A 21,711-nucleotide genomic window follows, 5' to 3' on the forward strand; every position below is an offset into this window, starting at 1 on the left:
TCCTTTGACGGTTTTGTAATTCCACCTCTTGACTCGATGAAGATATTTGGTAGTACTATGACATCCACTCTTTGTTGGAAATACCACATTACAGGAATAGCTGAATCTACTTCTTAAGAAAGTGGATGTCCTATTTTGATGTTGAAACTTCTCTGAACAGTTGCTCTATTTATTCAAGGGATTTGTTTGTCCTTGTATGGAGTACTACTCTCACATTTGGGGTGGTTCTAACTCTGTATGCTTACTTGCCAGAGTTGAGTAGAAAGCAAACTGATAAATGAATTGTTCCAGGCTAACTTTCAAACTTGACCCCTTTGCCCTAGGCTCCAATTTTGGTTCACTTTCCCTCTTCTAAAGGTCTTCCTTTGGTTTTTGCTCCCAATAGCTGGTTCCTTGTGTGCCCCAGCTACTAGCTAGGTCATGCAACACTTGGCATGCTGCTGCATCACATGATTATTTTGTGGTCATCAGCAACTCGAGGGTGGGCCATTTTGATACCTGCTTCTTTCCCTGCTCGTTGAAGCTTTGGAACTCTTTACATTCACTTGTCTTTCCCACTGACTATGACCTAGCACATTTCAAAAGACAGGTTTTTTTTCACTTCCTCCCAAATTCATAAATACTTTCCCTTGTCTTTTCTTTTTCACTATTCATAATTCTATTTTGATTATGGCCCAGTTTTGATGTGGAATTTTGTCCATGACTGGAGCCTTCAACATAAAAAAAAAAGTGGCAAATGAATTTTAATACTGATAAATGCAAAGTTTACATGTCAGTATTAGAATGAATAGGCAAGCTATAATATGAATTCTTTTGAGCTACAAAAGGTAAATGAGGAAAAGGACTTGGGTATGATAATCTCTGGTGATAAAGCCAAGTAAACTGCACAAAAAGCAGTAAAAAATGTGAACAAAATTCTTGGATTCATAGAAAGGTTTTCCAAATTTAAGTCTCAGGAAATATTTCTTACTCTACAACTTACTGATGTGTCCCTATCTGGATTACTGAATCCAGTTTTGGTTACCCTTTTTGAGAAAAGATTTGTACAGAATGGATATAGTACATAGGAGAGCTTCCAAGATGATATCTGACCTGAGAAACGAATCCTATGAGAGATGAATAAAAGAACTGAATTTATTTTGCTTAGAAAAGAGAATGTTAAGAGGTGATCTAATAAAAGTATTCAAATCATGAACGGTTTCAATAACTTTGATCTCATGAACTGCTTAAGAATAGATTTGTTTGATACTCTTGGGCAAATGTTTTTCTTCAAATGAGGCAAAGAACTTTTTCTTCAACAGAATTGTTAACATATGGATCAATTTACTAGTTAGAATGGTTGAGAGCAGTGCCATAAATACGTTTAAGCATAGACTTGATAAATATTTTGTTTCAAATCCATTACTGACATTTGTTGCACCTCCCTAGCTATACAATAAGTTTACAGGTCTTCTTCTTTGAAAAATCTGTAAGTCTTTCTACTCCTACTACATTTATAAGTGATTTTCTCTTCTCTTCCACCATAATAAACAGCCTCATTAGGACCTGGTAGGACAATCAAGTTGTTTGAATTCAGTTGTACTTTTCATTGCACATCTGCACACAAAAGAATACTTAAAACCACTTTCCTTAACAAAGACAAAATTTTAGTGGTTGGCAATTTTCATAACAGGTCGCTATGCCAGTCACAAAAACTCTACAGTGGAATTCCCAAGAAGCAGTTCTTTCTCCTGTTCTCTTCAGTCTCGTCGTACACAACTTGCCATTACCTCAGACAAACCTGAACATGAAGGTCCTTTTGTATACGGATGACCTCACAATCACATCACAACACCCTGACACCACAGTAGCAATGTCAAACATGTAGCGCTACATTACACAGTTGGAGCAGTGGCTTACACAAAACAGAATGTCTGCTTCTCCACAGATGTCTTCATTTATTTTTCTAATCCCAAACAGACACAAATCCAGCTCACACCATCCAGTCACGTACGTTGAATGGACAGTTTCTCCCATTGAACAAACACCAACCAGGACAAGTGGAATAAAACTCAAAGCTGAAAGATGTAGTACGGATGTGGGGAAAAAGCTTCTTTTCCTATAGGTGTGTTGAGCACTAGGATAAGTTACCACCAGACATAGTGAATGCCAAGACTATAAATACCTTCAAAAGTCGTTTAGACAAATATTTTACAAATTGAGGTATACTCTGAGAAAAATGCCAGAAATAAACTGTATTATTGACAATGGTAATGGGAACACTAAAGGGCTAATGTGCAGCAGCAGGTAGTTGGTGATAGCTTTGAAATACTGCTGAGCAGAATTACATTTTCCTGTTGAGTTAAAACTCTCTCTCTCTCTCTCTCTCTCTCTCTCTCTCTCTCTCTCTCTCTCTCTCTCTCTCTCTCTCTCTCTCTCTCTCTCTCTGTCTCTCTCTCTCTCTCTCTCTCTCTCTCTCTCTCTCTCTCTCTCTCTCTCTCTCTCTCTCTCTCTCTCTCTCTCTCACAGACAGACACACGAGGCCAATCACATCTGTCTTTCTAATGTAAGCTCATCTCACGTAAACACATGGGTTACAAACACATGACTGACTTCCCACACCAATAACATAAGCAACACACATACTAAATGCCCTCAGATTACTTAAGTGGCACCAGATGTGGACAAAAAAAATCCCTTAACATCTTATAAAAACAATTCATCTGCTCCACTTTAAACTGTGATTCATCTGCCTGATCTCCCATCCTTTTAGAAGTAAATATGATAAAGCTGCAAACCACACAAAAAATACACCCAGAACAATCATTGACTGCCTAGCAACCAGAGACACTCAGTGCTTTCACAATGAAACAACGATCCTCCTAATACAGACCCACCTCAACGTGCTTGCCACTCAGTTCTATACATCAGTGCTAAAGCCCTCCTACGCAAACTGTATTATAACCAACCACTAACCCCCAAGTAGAAATAAAAAGCTTATCCCTGCCTTACACTTCAGTAACATCTACTTTCAGATCCCACCACCCCCAGTAAATATAACATTGACAACACTGAAATAATCCGACAAGCACCGAACAACCGACCTCCCAATTCAGTTTTAAACTCTAACCCACCAAACATACATCCATCAGAAACTATACTTCCCAAACAAACTGTCATATTCTCTCACAGATACTCAGTACATCACCCATCTCTACAGCATTACAAATGGCATTTTAACATATCCTAAGACCCTGCAGGCCCACGATGCAACATCCATAAAGAAGACAGTAAGCACTTACTACTTGATTACCCTGCCCTTTCTGCACATAGACACACACACACAACTTCACATTTAATAACCTGTGGTAATGACCTGTGGATGTGGCCAGCCTCCTGGGTGCTACAGAAACCTCAGAGGGGACTCCTGGGGCAGGAAGGAAGCATATTAACTACATATGTAGTAGATAAAGGGTATGCATATTGCTGATAATAAGAGGAAACTAGTGAAGGGCAGAAGAATGATCCTGAAGGTGGAAGAGATGGTTCCACCTGCAGTATTTTATTGTTGAAGGGATGGTTCCACCTGCAGTATTTTATTGTTGAAGGGGTGGTTCCACCTGCATGAATGTATTGTAGAAGGGATGGTCCCAAATGCACTTATGTATGGGGACGGAGTTTTGCACTTATAGGGCCTTCTCTTAAACATTCTCTACTATCACAACTTAGATTTATGTATGGTGTCTGCATTAACCATGTCCTCAGTTATTCTTATCCATTCATCCATCATTCTCTATATTTTCTACAAATTCTTTACTTGATATTATGTCCTATGATTGTGCTATCCCTACATCTCACAAAGAACTGTTCACTGTCCAGTTCATTACTGTCAAAAACTTAAAGGTTATGATTATGATTAGATCACCCCTCACTCTTCTGTTTTCCAAGATGGGCAGATTTAAAGGCTTTAATCTTTCATGTAAGCTGTTTGTTTTATGGTACCATCTTTATTAGCCATCCTGTGTACCTTCTGTGTTACCTCATTGTGCTTCTTTAGGTGCAGTGACCAGACATAAGAAGCATATTCTAGTTTTGGCCTTATGAAGGATGTGAACAGTTTGCTAATTATTTTCATATCCACATATTTGAAATCCATTCTGACATTCGCCAGCAGACAGCTTGCCTCGTGTATTTATTTCCTAATATGGTACTATGGTAATAGGTTAGGGATGATGTCATCTCCCAAGTCTTTCTTACACTCAGAATCCTGAGGATTATCTCTTTCCAGATAAAAGTCATACTAAGCCCATTTTTCACTTTGTTACATCATCATTACTTTGAGTTGAATTCTGTTGATTATTTATTAGACCAGTTTTGGAGTCTGTTCTGGTCTTTTCTGGTCCCCTTATAAGCTGATGCAATCCTCCTCACTTTTTTACTTCCCTCTTCACTGTTGCATCATGTGCAAACATATTCAGGGAAGAGTCCATACCCTCATGCAAGTCATTTACAGACATCAAGAAGAGTAAAGGTCAAAACACAGAACTCTGTGGCACTCTGTTGGTGACTTCCACCCATTTAGAGAGGGCTCCTCTGACAAGTACTTTGTTCCCATCCACTCATATAATCTTGTGTCCATTGATAGAAACTTCCCCTTATTCCCACTTGATATTCCAGCTTCTTAATCAGCCTTCCATGCAGTACTGTGTCAAATGCTTCCTTTCAGTCAAGATATAAACAATCTACCTAGCCTTCCCTTTTTTTAAAGACAAAACTCAAACTGTAAAGTCTAAGAGGTTCATTACACATGACCCTTTTCCTAAAACTATCTTGTCTCTCTCTTGCATAATTCCTCCTGTCATCCATATGCTTTTTGATTGTTAAGGAGACTGGTCTTTAGTTCAACACCTCTTACCATTCTCTTTTCTTATAGATGGGTATATTTGCCATTTTCCACTCCCTTGATACTATGCCTTTCCCCAGAGATGTGTTGAATGCTGTTTCAAGAGGCCTGTCTAGTGTAACTGGACAAAGCTTCAGCACATATGGTGAACTTTCATCAGAACCATGAACCTTGTATGGGTCAAGATCTTTTAGTAATGTTAATATCTTTTTTAGAAATCTCAGTGTATGGTGGAAGAGGTGCTCTTGCCTGCATTACAGAATTGTGCACTATGATTATGTATACTAACAGAACCTAGCTAGTGAACTTCTTACAGCTCAGAAGTAAAAATTCTCGAGTATCAAGATTGACTAGAACTATTATAGAACGAGAAAATATGGAATACATACAGAATTGTAGAAAGAGTTGTAGAAAGTAGGAATGGTAGAATGTTTTAATGATACTAATGCAGATAGAAAATAGGTTGGGAGGAAAGATTAGATTTTTATGAAATGGATGTTTGATTAGGAAGTAGTACACAAGCTGTGATCTTTATGTCGAAATACTTTTCTTTCATATATATATACAAAATTAGGTATGTGGCTAAAAAAGAAAATTATTTTTTATTAAACTAAATAAAAAAAACTATTGATACACTTGCATGCAGGTGATCGAGGACCCCCAGGCCCTGCTGGTGCTGATGGTAGTAAGGGAGAACCAGGAAGGAATGGAGCTCTTGGTGGGACTGGTGCCAAGGGCGAACCAGGGCTGCCAGGCATCACTGGTCTTATTGGCAAGCCTGGTGTTGCTGGCTTACCGGTAAGAACACTTCAGTTGTTTCTGTATCAGAAAAGTATTTTTGCAAAAACCAGAAGACAAGATGCCATCAACCCAAGCTAGCAAGTATGTGTATATGCTAAAATCATTAAAACCTCAACATCCCTCTTGGGCTATGAATGCTGAGCATCATTTTTGCACCGCTATGTCCTGTGCAGTACAGAGCAGTGATAATTGTTGACCTATTTGTGTAATTAGACGTTGATTCATAACTTATTTGTTCATCCCTAACTATCATTTGGCTTGCACCCTTTGACATTGTCCAAAGGTTCAGTCGTAAAGTTAAACAGACTACTTTTCATTTAGTTGACTGTCAGATGGTAAGATACTTGACTTATGAAGGGACACCAATACCTGCACAGCAGACACTACTTCTTACACATATGTAGTCACAAAAAATTCATAAAAAAGGGGGTGAAATATTTTAAGGAGGTGGGTGCATTGAGTTGGTAATAAAAGCCAGTATGTATGGCCAAACACACACACACACACACACACACACACACACACATACCCATACCCACACACACACACACACACACACACACACACACACACACACACACACACACACACACACACACATGAGAGAAAGTAATATTTTCAAATGTTGATGGATCAGTGGTTAGTGAAAAAAAAGCTGGAATTCAAGGATCTTATTAGGGAAAGTGTACCTGTTATGATTAGTCATGGAATCATTGCATGCACAGCCTGGAAGGGTACATGATAGTAAGGAGGGAAAGAGAAGGCAAAGGAGAAGAAGAATTAGCCCTCTTAATGTAAGACCCATAAATTTCAAGAAACACTGGAGGATAGCCCATTCAGACTGTAAATAATGGGAAGAGTAACTTGTTTTGCCAGAGAGTGGGAGTGATACCCATAGTAGTTAAACAAGTGGGTACTGTTGGGCAAAAAACGCTTCAATAATGAAGTCCTTGTTAGGTTAACTGAGAAGAGAAACCCCTCAGTGTATTCCCCAGTTTTAATCGTTCATCCCAGAAAGCGAGCCTTACTCTAGCAAAATTGGCAATGCAAAAAAAAAAAAGACTAAATGATCCAAAGAAATTGTTCTGTGTGAAATTAAATAGGAAAGATATACTTTTCGTAAAAAACAAATATGGCTGGAGAACTGATATTATCGATCTCTCCTTGCAACCACTGAAAAGACCGTTTTCTTTCTCATGACTTGAGAACAGTGCACAAAAATAGACTGACCATAAAGACATCACAGAAACTGAATATTGTAAGTTTGGAGGTAATAGATCATAAACAGAGGAATTTCAGAGGAAAACTATGAACACCATCATTCTCAAACGAATGCTTTGAATCTCCTGCATTATCAGTCAACATCATTTTCACTGTAGAGGAAAATATCACCAAACACACATCATTACAACACTTATCTTCATTATATTCCCAAGCACTGCATCCCCACTACACACCTGACGTCACTGATCATTTTACATCTAAGCTGCCAAAGGTAAGTTGAATCTTTTCAATAAGAAAATTCAATAAGAAAAAAAATGTAAAGGAAAGGAAAGTTAAGCAAAATCATTTTGCATCCTTTCTGCAGGAGATAATTACCAGCACAATGAAAGAGTAATGGGTCAAAAACTAGTAAATTAGCTTGACTAAATGAGTGACATCCATTTTGGAAAGAAGTGGCAGCAAAAGATGGAGAGAGAAGACAAGAGCTACCAGAAGCTGTGCTCGTGAAAGGTAAGATCTGAGTGAACAACAAGAGCAGAACAATGCAGCTGTAATAAGGAAGGATCTGAAAAGGTAACTTTCAAAATCCACTAACACCCAGACAGTGCAAACTTGTATTCTTCAAAAAGTCATTAAGATTTAAAAACAAAAATGGGAGAGGGGACAAGGAAGTATCTAAAGGGAAACAAAATGGAATATCGAATATGGAGACGCCATGAACTGTAATAGTATGAAAACTGGAATATTAATTTAGGAAAGAAAATGTAAAGTTGAACATTATAAACAAATGCAGGTGGATTGGTAGAAAATGACTAAAAATGGTTTCTAGAAACTGTAAAGGAGGAAACAAGACCAGTTACACTTGGACTTCTTGAGAGCAGATGTGTCAAGGAGGGAGACACATCTGGTACTATATTTCCAAAAGGATACTTAAAAGCAAGAAAAGGGAGGGGAGGTATAGAGAAGTGTTCTGGTTGCTTCAGTAACAGATAACTTCAGATAATGAATACTACAAATACTTTTGGCAAAAGTAACTCATGGTTTATTCATACAATACATAAGGGGAAAAATATCACTAAGAATACTCACTCTGATCATTTTTATAGTTCAAATATTCAATAAGGATACAGTAAGAATGGTGTAGGTGACAGTGAGATGCTCTTTATGGTGGTGAAGAATTTGGATAATAGGTATATTACCGATGGTGAAATCAGTGAGGAATACTTGAGCAAAGAGAAACTTTAATAGGAGATTTATCATTCGCTCTGACAAATTTCTAAGTTTTTAATGAACACACGTTTGTAACATCTTAATTTGTATTTTTGTGAGTATGTAAAGAGAATCACATTTTGACGTTCTAGAAGTTTGAAATGGCTAAAATCTGTTTCTGTGGGACCTTATGTGGATGTCTCTGAAGTTTTTTCTGGTATAGTTCCTATTTAAGGCACTCAGTGTGCTTGTAGTTTTTGCTTGGAAGTTCAGTAATTTGTAGTTTATTTTTCAATATCCACAACTGATCTATAGATACCGTTTCACTGTCAGAGTATGTTTGAAATAAGGGGATGCAGTTACAAGGGAAAGTTTAGATGAGGATAGCAGGACTAGTGGGGGAGTTAATCAGTAAAATGGCCATTATGTGTAGCTCTAAACAAAGATGTGAACTGTTCAAGATGTTTGAAGCAGATTTTGCGCAGATGATTCTACTGCACAATAGAACTATCTAACCTGCATAGATTAGTTAGTCTAAGAACATCAGTATTCCCAATACTAATATTTTCTCCATTTTGTAACAGGGTCCTCAAGGCCCAATGGGTCCCCCTGGTCCTGAGGGTCCAAAGGGTGTGGCAGGTTCCCGTGGTGAGGCAGGCTTCCCTGGAGAGCCGGCAGCACCAGGCCAACCCGGACCACAGGGACCCCAGGGTGTACAAGGAGAAAGAGGTGAGGAGGGACCACCAGGACCTAGTGGGCCTCCTGGTCTTCAAGGACCACCAGGCAACCCAGGACAGATAGGAATTATTGGACCTAAGGGACATTCTGGCATACCAGGTCTTAAGGTAAGTTGGTAATGTAACAAGTAATATCAGTTCTACATTCTGATATATTCACTTCTCAAAAGGAGTTGTTTCCTTAAACATCATTCTATTGCAGGGAGAGCCTGGCAAGCGAGGTGAAAGAGGTACATCAGGTCCAATGGGTGGAGTTGGCCCTAAAGGTCCAGCTGGCCCTCAAGGTCCTCCTGGACGTTCTGGCAGAGATGGCAGCAAGGGAGCTCAAGGGATACAGGGACCAGTTGGACCTCGTGGTCTACCTGGACCAATTGTGAGTGTGTGCTCCTCCTCATTGAAGCTTTCTTGGATCTCTTGTTTTTCCATTTGCTGGGTTTGATACTGTTGTTTCTAATGATTTCGTTTTACCTGTCAGTAAATTAGATCTCATTTAAAAAGCTGCACAGGTGTGATTACTAAAAGGAGAATGTCATGTTATTGTGATGATTCCTAAAAGGAGATTGTCATTTTATTTAAATTTGTAATGAAAGTTATGAATCACAGCATTTGTAAAAGTAAGTTGTTAAATGAAGTGGTGAATTCTTGAAAAGTGAAATCTGGAAATTGAACACGTTAATGCAAGAAGATGTAATTTTGCTTTTAAGAATACATTCAAGAAAAGGTTGAGAAATGTGTGGAAAGAGAGGACATTATCTGGAAGGGCAAAAATGGGTATTTTTGAAGATATAGTAGTTCTAAAGAAGCTGTATGGATATGAGGCTTGGGCTATAGATGAGAATGTGTAGAGGAGGGCGGATGTCTTAGAAGTGAAATGTTTGAGGACAACATTTGGTGTGAGGTGGTTTGATCAAGTAATTAATGAAAGGGTAAGAGGAAAGTGTGGCCATAAGGAGAGTGTGGCCAAAAGAGCTGAGGAGGGTGTGCTGAAATTATTTGGATGTATGGAGAGAATGAGTAAGGAGAGGTTGAGAATGAGGACATGTGTCAGAAGTGGAGAGTACAAGGAAAAGGAGATCAAAATTGATATGGAAGCATGGAGTGAATGAAATTTTGAGTGATTGGGGCCTGAATATGTAGGAGGGTGAAAGGCATTCATGGGATAGAGTAAATGGGAGTGATGAGGGATACAGCAGGCAGTCTGCTGTCAGTAAAGCAAACCTGGGTGTGTGAAGTGGCCAAGTAAGCCATGGAAAGGTCTGTGGGGCCTGGTTGTGGATGAGGCTGTGGTTTTGGTCCATTGCACATGACAGCTGGGGAATGGATGTGAATGAATGGGACCTTTTCTTTGTTTCTGGTGCTTCCTCACTAAAGCAGCAAATGGTGGACTGGTACGAAAAAATCTATAATGGAAAAAATCTGGAAAATTTGGTTAGTTAAGGATTATAGGTCAACGATAGAAAGTGTAAATTGTATCCTATAGATTATGATGAAGATTCTAATTCCAGGAAACAAGTAAAGTACTAAATGGTATAATTTGAAATTCATGCTTGCCATTCCCACCACACCATCAGCTAGAGTCTGGCAACAGCTGCTGCTCTTTCTAGTAACATTGTAACATTGATGATACAGGTGCACCATGGATTTTCTGGCACTCTTGGTTCCAAAGCCTTGCTGGATTAACCATTTTGCCAGACCAACCGTGGTCACGTAATAATAATTCATCAACACACCTCTAACCCACTAATTATACATCTCCGATGTGCATCGCCAGAACAATTCAGTTTTGTCTGCATTATACACCTGCTCAGAACTGAGGTGCATCACCAGAATAATGCAGTTTCTTCTGCATTATACCCCTGCTCAGGACTGAGGTGCTTGTCAGCTACGAGTTTCGCAAATTCGTCCACATACTCAGCAGCTCCTTTGTGGTTTGCAGACTGCTTTTCTCTACACACTTTATTCATGGAAATTCCTTGATGCTTCTTGAATCTTTGAAGCCATTCTTCACTCTAGTCACGCTCATGTTGTAATTTAAGTTCTTTATGGAGCAACTTAGCCTGGTCCATTATCATGCTACCTGACACGTCCACTCCATCACTTTGACGCTGTCGAAATCATTCCATCATCACTCGATCATGCTCAGTACTCTTACCATCTTTCATAGCTTTTCTAATCGTCACTTGCTTCTTGGAATCGCTGTCTGCATAGAATTTCAATATTTTCTCCCATTATATCATAAACAGTTGATGAACCAGTACTGTAGATGTCACACAGCTTATGCACCGAAACACCATGGTTCATTTTTTTCAACAGTTCTACTTTATCTTGGATTGATATGGACTGGTGTTTATGTTTGACACCACAACTGACAATCTCATATGTCTTAGAAGCCATAGCTGGGGTTAAATTTAAGCAAAATAAGCTAAGAATCTCACAAAGTTGCAGTATCACCACCAACAGGTGCAGTGTAAAGAATGTAAATAAGTGCGCCCTACACACAACGCCATCTGTGGCTGCTCAGTAAACTCGTCTGGTGGCTGCAGTAATTTCAAATTCCCTCACATAATTTTTCCCGGACTGAAGGTGCTGAACCATCAGTTGCTGGAAATTTGGTGGTGTACCTGTATCAGCAAAGGAAGTAGGCAGGTCTTTCAGAACCATGTGTATGGTATATGTTTTGTCTCAGTGAGCTACATTTAATGAAGTACAAAATTGGTATAGGAATTTATTTTACAAACTGCAACTTTATGATTCATTGATATTAAGATGTTAAAGGTCAGGATAATGAAGGTAAGGAAGTGGATGGCATGTCTGCCAGCAGTATGGCATCATCATTATGTGGTAATAGATTTCAGGTTGCAATTGGAGACAGGGAATGAGTCAGATACATAATCTTTATTATGCCAGAGTCCCTTTATCAGATAGGTAGGAGTGGACACAATTACTGATCTTGTGATATTCTATTCTCACATGGCACTGGCAATGCCACTCTACCATACTGCCAGCCCTGTGAGGATCGTGCTAATCCAGGCATAAACCCACAAATTAAAAGAAGAGGGAGAAGTGGACTGTGTGCATTATTCTAAAAATGGTGTAAATCAGGTGCACTTAAATCATGAGGTCCCTATATCACTATACCTTACAGATTTTCTCTCATAAGTAAAGGGCAATTTCACAATCAGTGTATGGAAACTACTGCTGCATAAATCATGAGGTCCCTGTACCTTACATATTTTCTCTCATAAATGAATGTACTGTACAGATTTTCTCTCATAAATATAGGACAATTTCACAATCAATCTATAGAACCTACTTCTGCATAAGGAAAAGACAATCTCGCAATCAGTCTTTAGAACCTGCCCCTGTTGCAGTACTTTTAGTTTCATGAGAATCTGTATAAACTTAAGTTGTGTTTTCTGTTTTTTCTTAGATACACTTAATGATGAAATGATATCGTCATTATAGAGGTATTTCATCATTAATGAAGGCATTTCTTCATTGATAAAGGCACTTCATCAATATAAAGGAATTTCATCAGCAAGATAATATGTGGACAATATTTGATCTTAAATTACAAAGCTTTAGTCAGATGATAATGATGTTTCATATTAATTCTGTTTGTGAACTACCATACAGTGAGCTACACTAATTAACAAGCTGTAAATGCTGTAGGGTCCACCAGGTCCTCTTGGTCCAACTGGACCAGCTGGTCTTCCTGGATTTGTGGGAAAACCTGGTCCACCTGGCCCCCCAGGGCCTGCCTGGTCCACCTGGTGAATCTGCTGCTCAGGCAATACAGGTGGCCGGTGAGCGGGTGTATGGCTTGCCAGGCAGCATGGGTCCCATGGGCTCCCCAGGTCTTGTGAGTAATTTTTGTTTCTTTTCTTACTTGTTTTATTTTCTTAAATTTAGAATTGATAATAGCATATATACTAGATGCTGTATTAGAAATTTTTTATACTGACCGTGGAAGAGTACATATCATTAGATTTGGTTATGACAGCCTGGTGAGCGTGGTGCTGATGGTACCCGAGGACCTGAAGGAAAGAGAGGTCCCCACGGTTTACCTGGACCTGCTGGACCATCTGGCCTACCTGGACCACCTGGGCAACGTGGATCACCTGGCAATGATGGGGCACCCGGAAGACCTGTAAGTTGTTGACAGCACCTGCTAACTTGTACCTCACAACTAAAACATGGTAACTTCAGTAGAGGATGTTGAAAAAGAATAAGATCAAGAAATTTTAGGAAATACTCCTGAGGAACTCTAGAATTTTGTGTTGAAGACCACAGTTGAAAAATATATAAGAAAATAAGCTAACTTAGCTTCCTTATGTTCTAACTGTTTTTATTACAGCAGATTAAAACGATTATACGTTATGAGTGAGAGAAGGTAAAAAAATTTGAAGAGATTTTTTCTTATTATGCCACTTTTTTTGGCCATAATATTTGTTTCCCTTGTTTATGATGACTTTACAATTTATCATTCCTCTCAGCCCTTGGGACTATCAGCCATATCATGGCATCTCTATATCCTTACTGTTTTCATATTTCTTTTTCATTTTGAAATAATTCTCTTCCATATATCTACGTCTGAAAAGACTATTTCAGTGCATTTCTGCATATCATTATTTCATACTTATTGTGCAATCTGTTTATAGAAGCATATATATACATATTATTATACTTTGTCGCTGTCATCCGCGTTAGCGAGGTAGCGCAAGGAAACAGATGAAGGAATGGCCCAACCCACCCACACACACATGTATATACATACACGTCCACACACGCACATATACATACCCATACATTTCAATGTATACATATATAACATACACAGTCATATATATTTATAAACATGTACATAATTCATACTTGCTGCCTTTATTCATTCCCATCGCCACCATGCCACACATGAAATGACAAACCCCTCCCCCCTGCGTGCGCCCAAGGTAGTGCTAGGAAAAGACAACACAAGCGACACTCGTTCACGCTCAGTCTCTAGCTGTCATGTATAATGCACCAAAACTACAGCTCCCTTTCCACATTGAGGCCCCACAAAACTTTCCATGGTTTACCCCAGACTCTTCACATGCCCTAGTTCAATCCATTGACAGCATGTCGACCCCAGTATATCACATCGTTCCAATTCACACTATTCCTTGCACGACTTTCACCCTCCTGGATGTTCAGGCCCCAATCACTCAAAATCTTTTTCACTCCATCTTTCCACCTCCAGTTTGGTCTCCCACTTCTCATTCCCTCCACCTCTGACACGTATAGCCTCTTTGTCAATCTTTCCACACTCATTCTTTCCATGTGACCAAACCATTTTCAAACACCCTCTTCTGCTGTCTGAACCACACTCTTTTTATTACCACTCATCTCTCTTACACTTTCATTACTTTCTCGATCAAACCACCTCACACCACATATTGTCCTCAAACATATCATTTCCAACACATCCACCCTCCTCCGCACAACTCTATCTATAGGCCATGCCTCGCAACCATATAACATTGTTGGAACCACTATTCCTTCAAACATACCCATTTTTCCTTTCCGAGATAATGTTCTCACCTCCCACACATTTTTCAACGCTCCCAGAACCTTCGCCCCCTCCCCCACCCTGTGACTCACTTCCGCTACCATGATTCCATCCCTTGCCAAATCCACTTCCAGATATCTAAAACATTTCACTTCCTCCAGTTTTTCTCCATTTAAACTTACCTCCCAGTTGACTTGTCTCTCAACCCTACTGTACCTAATAACCTTGCTCTTATTCACATTTACTCTCAGCTTTCTTCTTTCCCACACTTTACCAAACTCAGTCACCAGCTTCTGCAGTTTCTCACCAGAATCAGCCTCCAGCACTGCATCATCACCGAACAACAACTGACTCACTTCCCAAGCTCTCTCATCCACAACAGACTGCATACTTGCCTGTCTTTCCAAAACTCTTGCATTCACCTCCCAAACAACCCCATCCATAAACAAATTAAACAACCATGGAGACATCACGCACCCCTGCTGCAAACCGACATTCACTGAAAACCAGTCACTTTCCTCTCTTCCTACTTGTTCACATGCCTTACATCCTAGATAAAAACATTTCACTGCTTCTAACAACTTGCCTCCCACACCAGAAGAAGGCTACTAAAGGGGATGGCAGCGGGGGGCTGGAAACCGTCCCCTCTTTGTATTTTAACTTTCTAAAAGGGGAAACAGAAGGAGGAGTCACGCGAGGAGTGCTCATCCTCCTCGAAGGCTCAGATTGAGGTGTCTAAATGTATGTGGATGTAACCAAGATGAGAAAAAGGGAGAGATAGGTAGTATGTTTGAGGAGAGGAACCTGGATGTTTTGGCTCTGAGTGAAACAAAGCTCAAGGTTAAATGGGAAGAGGGGTTTGGGAATGTCTTGGGAGTAAAGTCAGGGGTTAGTGAGAAGACAAGGGTAAGGGAAGGAGTAGCACTACTCCTGAAACAGGAGTAGTGGAAGTATGTGATAGAGTGTATGAAAGTAAACTCTAGATTGATATGGGTAAAACTGAAAGTGGATGGAGAGAGATGGGTGATTCTTGGTGCATATGCACCTAGGCATGAGAAGAAAGATCATGAGAGGCAAGAGTTTTGGGAGCAGCTTAATGAGTGTGTTAGTAGTTTTGATGCATGAGACCGGGTTATAGTGATCGGTGATTTGAATGCAAAGGTGAGTAATGTGGCAGTTGAGGGAATAATTGGTGTACTTAGGGTGTTCAGTGTTGTAAATGGAAATGGTGAAGAGCTTTTAGATTTATGTGCTGAAAAAGGACTGGTGATTGGGAATACCTGGTTTAAAAAGAGAGATATACATAAGTATACATATGTAAGTAGGAGAGATGGCCAGAGAGCATTATTGGATTCCATGTTAATTGATAGGTGCACGAAAGAGAGACTTTTGGATGTTAGTGTGCTGAGAGGTGCAACTGGAGGGATGTCTGATCATTAGCTTGTGGAGGCGAAGGTGAAGATTTGTAGAGGTTTTCAGAATAGAAGAGAGAATGTTAGGGTGAAAAGAGTGGTGAGAGTAAGTGAGCTTGGGAAGGAGACTTGTGTGAGGAAGTACCAGGAGAGACTGAGTACAGAATGGAAAAAGGTGAGAACAAAGGACATAAGGGGAAAGGGAGAGGAATGGGATATATTTAAGGAAGCAGTGATGGCTTGTGCAAAAGATGCTTGTGGAAGGAAAAGCATGGGAGGTGGGCAGATTAGAAAGGGTAGTGAGTGGTGGGATGAAGATTATTAGTGAAAGAGAAGAGAGAGGCATTTGGATGATTTTTGCAGGGAAATAATGCAAATGAGTGGGAGATGTATAAAAGAAAGAGGCAGGAGAAAGGTGCAAGAGGTGAAAAAGAGGGCAAATGAGAGTTGGAGTGAGAGAGTATCATTAAATTTTAGGGAGAATAAAAAGATGTTTTGAAAGGAAGAAAATAAAGTGCATAAGACAAGGGAACAAATGGGAACTTCAGCGAAGGGGGCCAATGGGGAGGTGATAACAAATAGTGATGATGTGAGATGGAGATGGAGTGAGTATTTTGATGGTTTGTTGAATGTGTTTGATGATAGAGTGGCAGATATAGGGTGTTTTGGTCAAGGTGGTGTGCAAAGTGAGAGGGTTAGGGAGAATGATTTGGTAAGCAGAGAAGAGGTAGTAAAAGCTTTGCAGAAGATTAAAGCCAACAAGGTAGCAGGTTTGGATGGTATTGCAGTGGAATTTATTAAAAAAGAGGTGACTATTGTTGACTGATTAGTAAGGTTATTTAATTTATGTATGACTCATGGTGAGGTGCCTGAGGATTGGTGAAATGCTTGCATAGTGCCATTGTACAAAGGAAAAGGGGATAAAAGTGAGTGCTCAAATTACAGAAGTATAAGTTTGTTGAGTATTCCTGGGAAATTATATGGGAGGGTATTGATTGAAAGGGTGAAGGCATGTACAGAGCATCAGATTGGGGAAGAGCAGTGTGGTTTCAGAAGTGGTAGAGGATGTGTGGATCAGGTGTTTGCTTTGAAGAATGTATGTGAGAAATACTTCGAAAAGCAAATGGATTTGTCTGTAGCATTTATGGATCTGGAGAAGGTATATGATAGAGTTGATAGAGATGCTCTGTGGAAGGTATTAAGAATATATTGTGTGAGAAGCAAGTTGTTAGAAGCATTGAAAAGTTTTTATCGAGGATCTAAGGCATGTGTGCGTGTAGGAAGAGAGGAAAGTGATTGGTTCTCGGTGAAAGTAGGTTTGCGGCAGGGGTGTGTGATGTCTCCATGGTTGTTTAATTTGTTTACGGATGGGGATGTTAGGGAGGTGAATGCAAGAGTTTTGGAAAGAGGGGCAAGTATGCAGTTTGTTGTGGATGAAAGAGCTTGGGAAGTGAGTCAGTTGTTGTTCGCTGATGATACAGCACTGGTGGCTGATTCGGGTGAGAAACTGCAGAAGCTGGTGACTGAGTTTGATAAAGTGTGTGAAAGAAGAAAGCTGAGAGTAAATGTGAATAAGAGCAAGGTTATTAGGTACAGTAGGGTTGAGGGACAAGTCAACTGGGAGGTAAGTTTGAATGGAGAAAAACTGGAGGAAGTGAAGTGTTTTAGATATCTGGGAGTGGATTTGGCAGCGGATGGAACCATGTAAGTGGAAGTGAATCATAGGGTGGGGGAGGGGGCGAAAGTTCGAGGAGCGTTGAAGAATGTGTGGAAGTCGAGAACATTATCTTGGAAAGGAAAAATGGATATGTTTGAAGGAATAGTGGTTCCAACAATGTTATATGGTGTGAGCCATGGGCTATGGATAGAGTTTTCAAGAGGAGGGTGGATGTGCTGGAAATGAGATGTTTGAGAACAATATGTGGTGTGAGGTGGTTTGATCGAGTAAGTAATAATAGGGTAAGAGAGATGTTTGGTAATAAAAAGAGTGTGATTGCGAGAGCAGAAGAGGGTGTTTTGAAATGGTTTGGTCACGTGGAGAGAATGAGTGAGGAAAGATTTATGACCAAGAGGATATATGTGTCAGAGGTGGAGGGAACGAGGAGAAGTGGGAGACCAAATTGAAGGTGGAAAGATGGAGTGAAAAAGATTTTGAGTGATCGGGGCCTGAACATGCAGGAGGGTGAAAGGAGTGCAAGGAATAGAGTGAATTGGAACAATGTGGTATATCGGGGTTGACATGCTGTCAGTGGATTGAATCAGGGCATGTGAAGCGTCTTGGGTAAACCATGGAAAGTTCTGTGGGGCCTGGATGTGGAAAGGGAGCTGTGGTTTCAGTGCATTATTACATGACAGCTAGAGACTGAGTGTGAATGAATGTGGCCTTAGTTGTCTTTTCCTAGCACTACCTCGTGCACATGAAGGGGGAGGGTTTTGTTATTTCATGTGTGACGGGGTGGCGATGGGAATGAATGAAGGCAGACAGTATGAACTATGTACATGTGTATATATGTATATGTATATATGTATGTGTGTATATATATAGGTATACGTTGAGATGTATAGGTATGTATATTTGTGTGTGTGGACGTGTATGTATATACATGTGTATGTGGGTGGGTTGGGCCATTCTTTCGTCTGTTTCCTTGCGCTACCTTGATAACGTGGGAGACAGCGACAAAGCAAAATAAAAATAAATCAATAAATATAAATACCTTCCACAGAGCATCTCTATCAACTCTATCATATGCCTTCTCCAGATCCATAAATGCTGCGTACAAATCCATTTGCTTTTCTAAGTATTTCTCACATACATTCTTCAAAGCAAACACCTGATCCACACATCCTCTACCACTTCTGAAACCACACTGCTCTTCCCCAGTCTGATGCTCTGTACATGCTCTCACCCTCTCAATCAATACCCTCCCATATAATTTCCCAGGTATATTCAACAAACTTATACCTCTGTAATTTGAGCACTCGCCTTTATCCCCTTTGCCTCTGTACAGTGGCACTATGCATGCATTCCGCCAATCCTCAGGCACCTCACCATGAGTCATACACACATTAAATGTCCTTACCTATCAGTCAACAACACTGTCACCCCCATTTTTAATAAATTCCACTGCAATTCCATCCAAACCCGCTGCCTGGCCAGCTTTCATCTTCCGCAAAGCTTTTACTACCTCTTCTCTGTTTACCAAATCATTCTCCCTAACCCTCTCACTTTGCATACCATCTTGACCAAAACACCCTACACCTGCCATTCTATCATCTAACACATTCAACAAACTATCAAAATACTCACTCCATCTCCTTCTCACATCACCACTACTTGTTATCACCTGCCCATTAGCCCCCTTCACTAATGTTCCCATTTGCTCTCTTGTCTTATGCACTTTATTTGCTTCCTTCCAAAACATCTTCTTATTCCCCTAAAATTTAATGATACTCTCTCACCCCAACTCTCATTTGCCCTCTTTTTCACTTCTTTCACCTTTCTCTTGACCTGCCCCTTTCTCTTATACATCTTCCAGTTATTTGCACAATTTCCTTGCAAAACTCATCCAAATGCCTCTCTCTTCTCTTTCACTAATAATCTTACTTCTTCATCCCACCACTCGCTACCCTTTCTAATCTGCCCACCTCCCACGCTTCTCATGCCACAAGCATCTTGTGCGCAAGCCATCACTACTTACCTAAATACATCCCATTCCTCCCCCACTCCCCTTTCGTCCTTTGCTCTCAGCTTTTTCCAAGCTGCACTCAGTCTCTCCTTGTACTTCCTCACACAAGTATCCTTCCCAAGCTCACATACTCTCACCACTCTCTTCACCCCAATATTCTCTTTTCTTTTCTGAAAACCTCTACAAATCTTCACCTTCCCCTCCAGAAGATAATGATCAGACATCCCTCCAGTTGCACCTCTCAGCACATTAACATCCAAAAGTCCCTTTTTTGCATGCCTATCAATTAACACGTAATCCAATAACGCTCTCTGGCCATCTCTCCTACTTACATATGTATACTTATATATATCTCTCTTTTTAAACCAGGTATTTCTAATTGCCAGTCCTTCCCAAGCTCACTTACTCTCACCACTCTCTTCACCCCAACATTCTCTTTTCTTTTCTGAAAACCTCTACAAATCTTCACCTTCGCCTCCAGAAGATAATGATCACACATCCCTCCAGTTGCACCTCTCAGCACATTAACATCCAAAAGTCTCTCTTTCGCATGCCTATCAATTAACAGGTAATCCAATAACGCTCTCTGGCCATCATTCTTACTTACATACATATGTATACTCTCTTTTTAAACCAGGTATTTCCAATCTCTAGTCCTTTTTCAGCACACAAATCTACAAGCTCTTCACCATTTCCATTTACGACACTGAACACCCCATGTACACCAGTTATTCCCTCAACAGCCACATTACTCACCTTTGCATTCAAATCACTCATCACTATAACCCAATCTCGTGCTTCAAAACCACTAACACACTCACTCAGCTGCTCCCAAAATACTTGCCTCTCATGATCTTTCTTCTCATGCCCTGGTGCATATGCACCAATAATCACCCATCTCTCTCCATCCACTTTCAGTTTTACCCATATCAATCAAGAGTTTACTTTCTTACACTGTATCACATACTCCCACCACTCCTGTTTCAGGAGTAGTGCTACATATACATACTCAGACATATACATATATATACATGTACATACTCATACTTACTGCCTTCATCCATTCCATCGCCACCCTGCCACACATGAAATGGCACCAATCTCCCCCTGGGTGTGCGAGGTAGTGCTAGGAAAAGACAACAAAGGCCACATTCGTTCACACTCAATCTCTTGCTGTCAAGTATAATGCACCGAAACCACAGCTCCCTTTCCACATCCAGGCCCCACAAAACTTTCCATGGTTTACCCCAGATGTTTCACATGCCCTGGTTCAATCCATTGACAACACATTGACCCCAGTATAGCACATTGTTCCAGTTCAATCTATTCCTTGCATGCCTTTCACCATCCCGCATGTTCAGGTCCCAATCACTCAAAATCTTTTTCACTCCATCTTTCCACCTCCAATTTGGTCTCCCACTTCTCCTCATTCCCTCCACCTCTGACATATATATCTTCTTTGTCAATATTTCCCCACTCATTCTCTCCATGTGACCAAACCATTTCAAGACACCCTCTTCTGCTCTCTCAGCCACACTCTTTTTATTACTACACATCTCTCTTACCCTTTCATTACTTACTCGATCAAACCACCTCTTACCACATATTGTCCTCAAACATCTCATTTCTTGCACATCCACCCTCCTCTGCACAACTCTGTTTATAGCCCACGCCTCGCAACCATATATCATTGTTGGAACCACTATTCCTTCAGACATACCCATTTTTGCTTTCCGAGATTAAAAATGTTCTCGACTTCCACACATTCCTCAACGCTCCTAGAACTTTTGCCCCCCCCTCCCCACCATATGATTCACTTCTGCTTCCATGGTTCCATCCGCTGCCAAATCCACTTCCAGATATCTAAAACACTTCACTTCCTCCAGTTTTTCTCAATTCAAACTTACCTCCCAATTGACTTGTCCCTCAACCCTACTGTACCTGATAACCTTGCTCTTATTCACATTCACTCTCAGCTTTTTTCTTTCACACATTTTACCAAACTCAGTCACCAGCTTCTGCAGTTTCTCACCCAAATCAGCCACCAGCGCCGAATCGTCAGCGAACAACAACTGACTCACTTACCTCCCAGTTTACCTGTCTTTCATCCCTACTGAACCTAATAACCTTGATCTTATTCACATTTACTCTCAGCTCTCTTCTTTTACACACTTTACCAAACTCAGTCACCAACTTCCTCAGTTTCTCATTC

General features: G+C 40.3%; 1 protein-coding gene across 1 annotated transcript in view; it reads left to right on the plus strand.

The window, feature by feature from the left end:
- The window catches only part of LOC139749883 (uncharacterized), a 293,444-nt gene that overhangs the window by 225,360 nt on the left and 46,373 nt on the right, over window positions 1-21,711 (plus strand). The window contains 6 exon segments of the mRNA XM_071664262.1: window positions 5,529-5,680; window positions 8,701-8,961; window positions 9,056-9,226; window positions 12,526-12,612; window positions 12,614-12,715; window positions 12,857-13,003. Coding sequence (XP_071520363.1) covers window positions 5,529-5,680; window positions 8,701-8,961; window positions 9,056-9,226; window positions 12,526-12,612; window positions 12,614-12,715; window positions 12,857-13,003 — 920 coding nt within the window.

This window comes from Panulirus ornatus, chromosome 8 (assembly GCF_036320965.1).
Source record: "Panulirus ornatus isolate Po-2019 chromosome 8, ASM3632096v1, whole genome shotgun sequence".
NCBI classification, from domain to species: domain Eukaryota; kingdom Metazoa; phylum Arthropoda; class Malacostraca; order Decapoda; family Palinuridae; genus Panulirus; species Panulirus ornatus.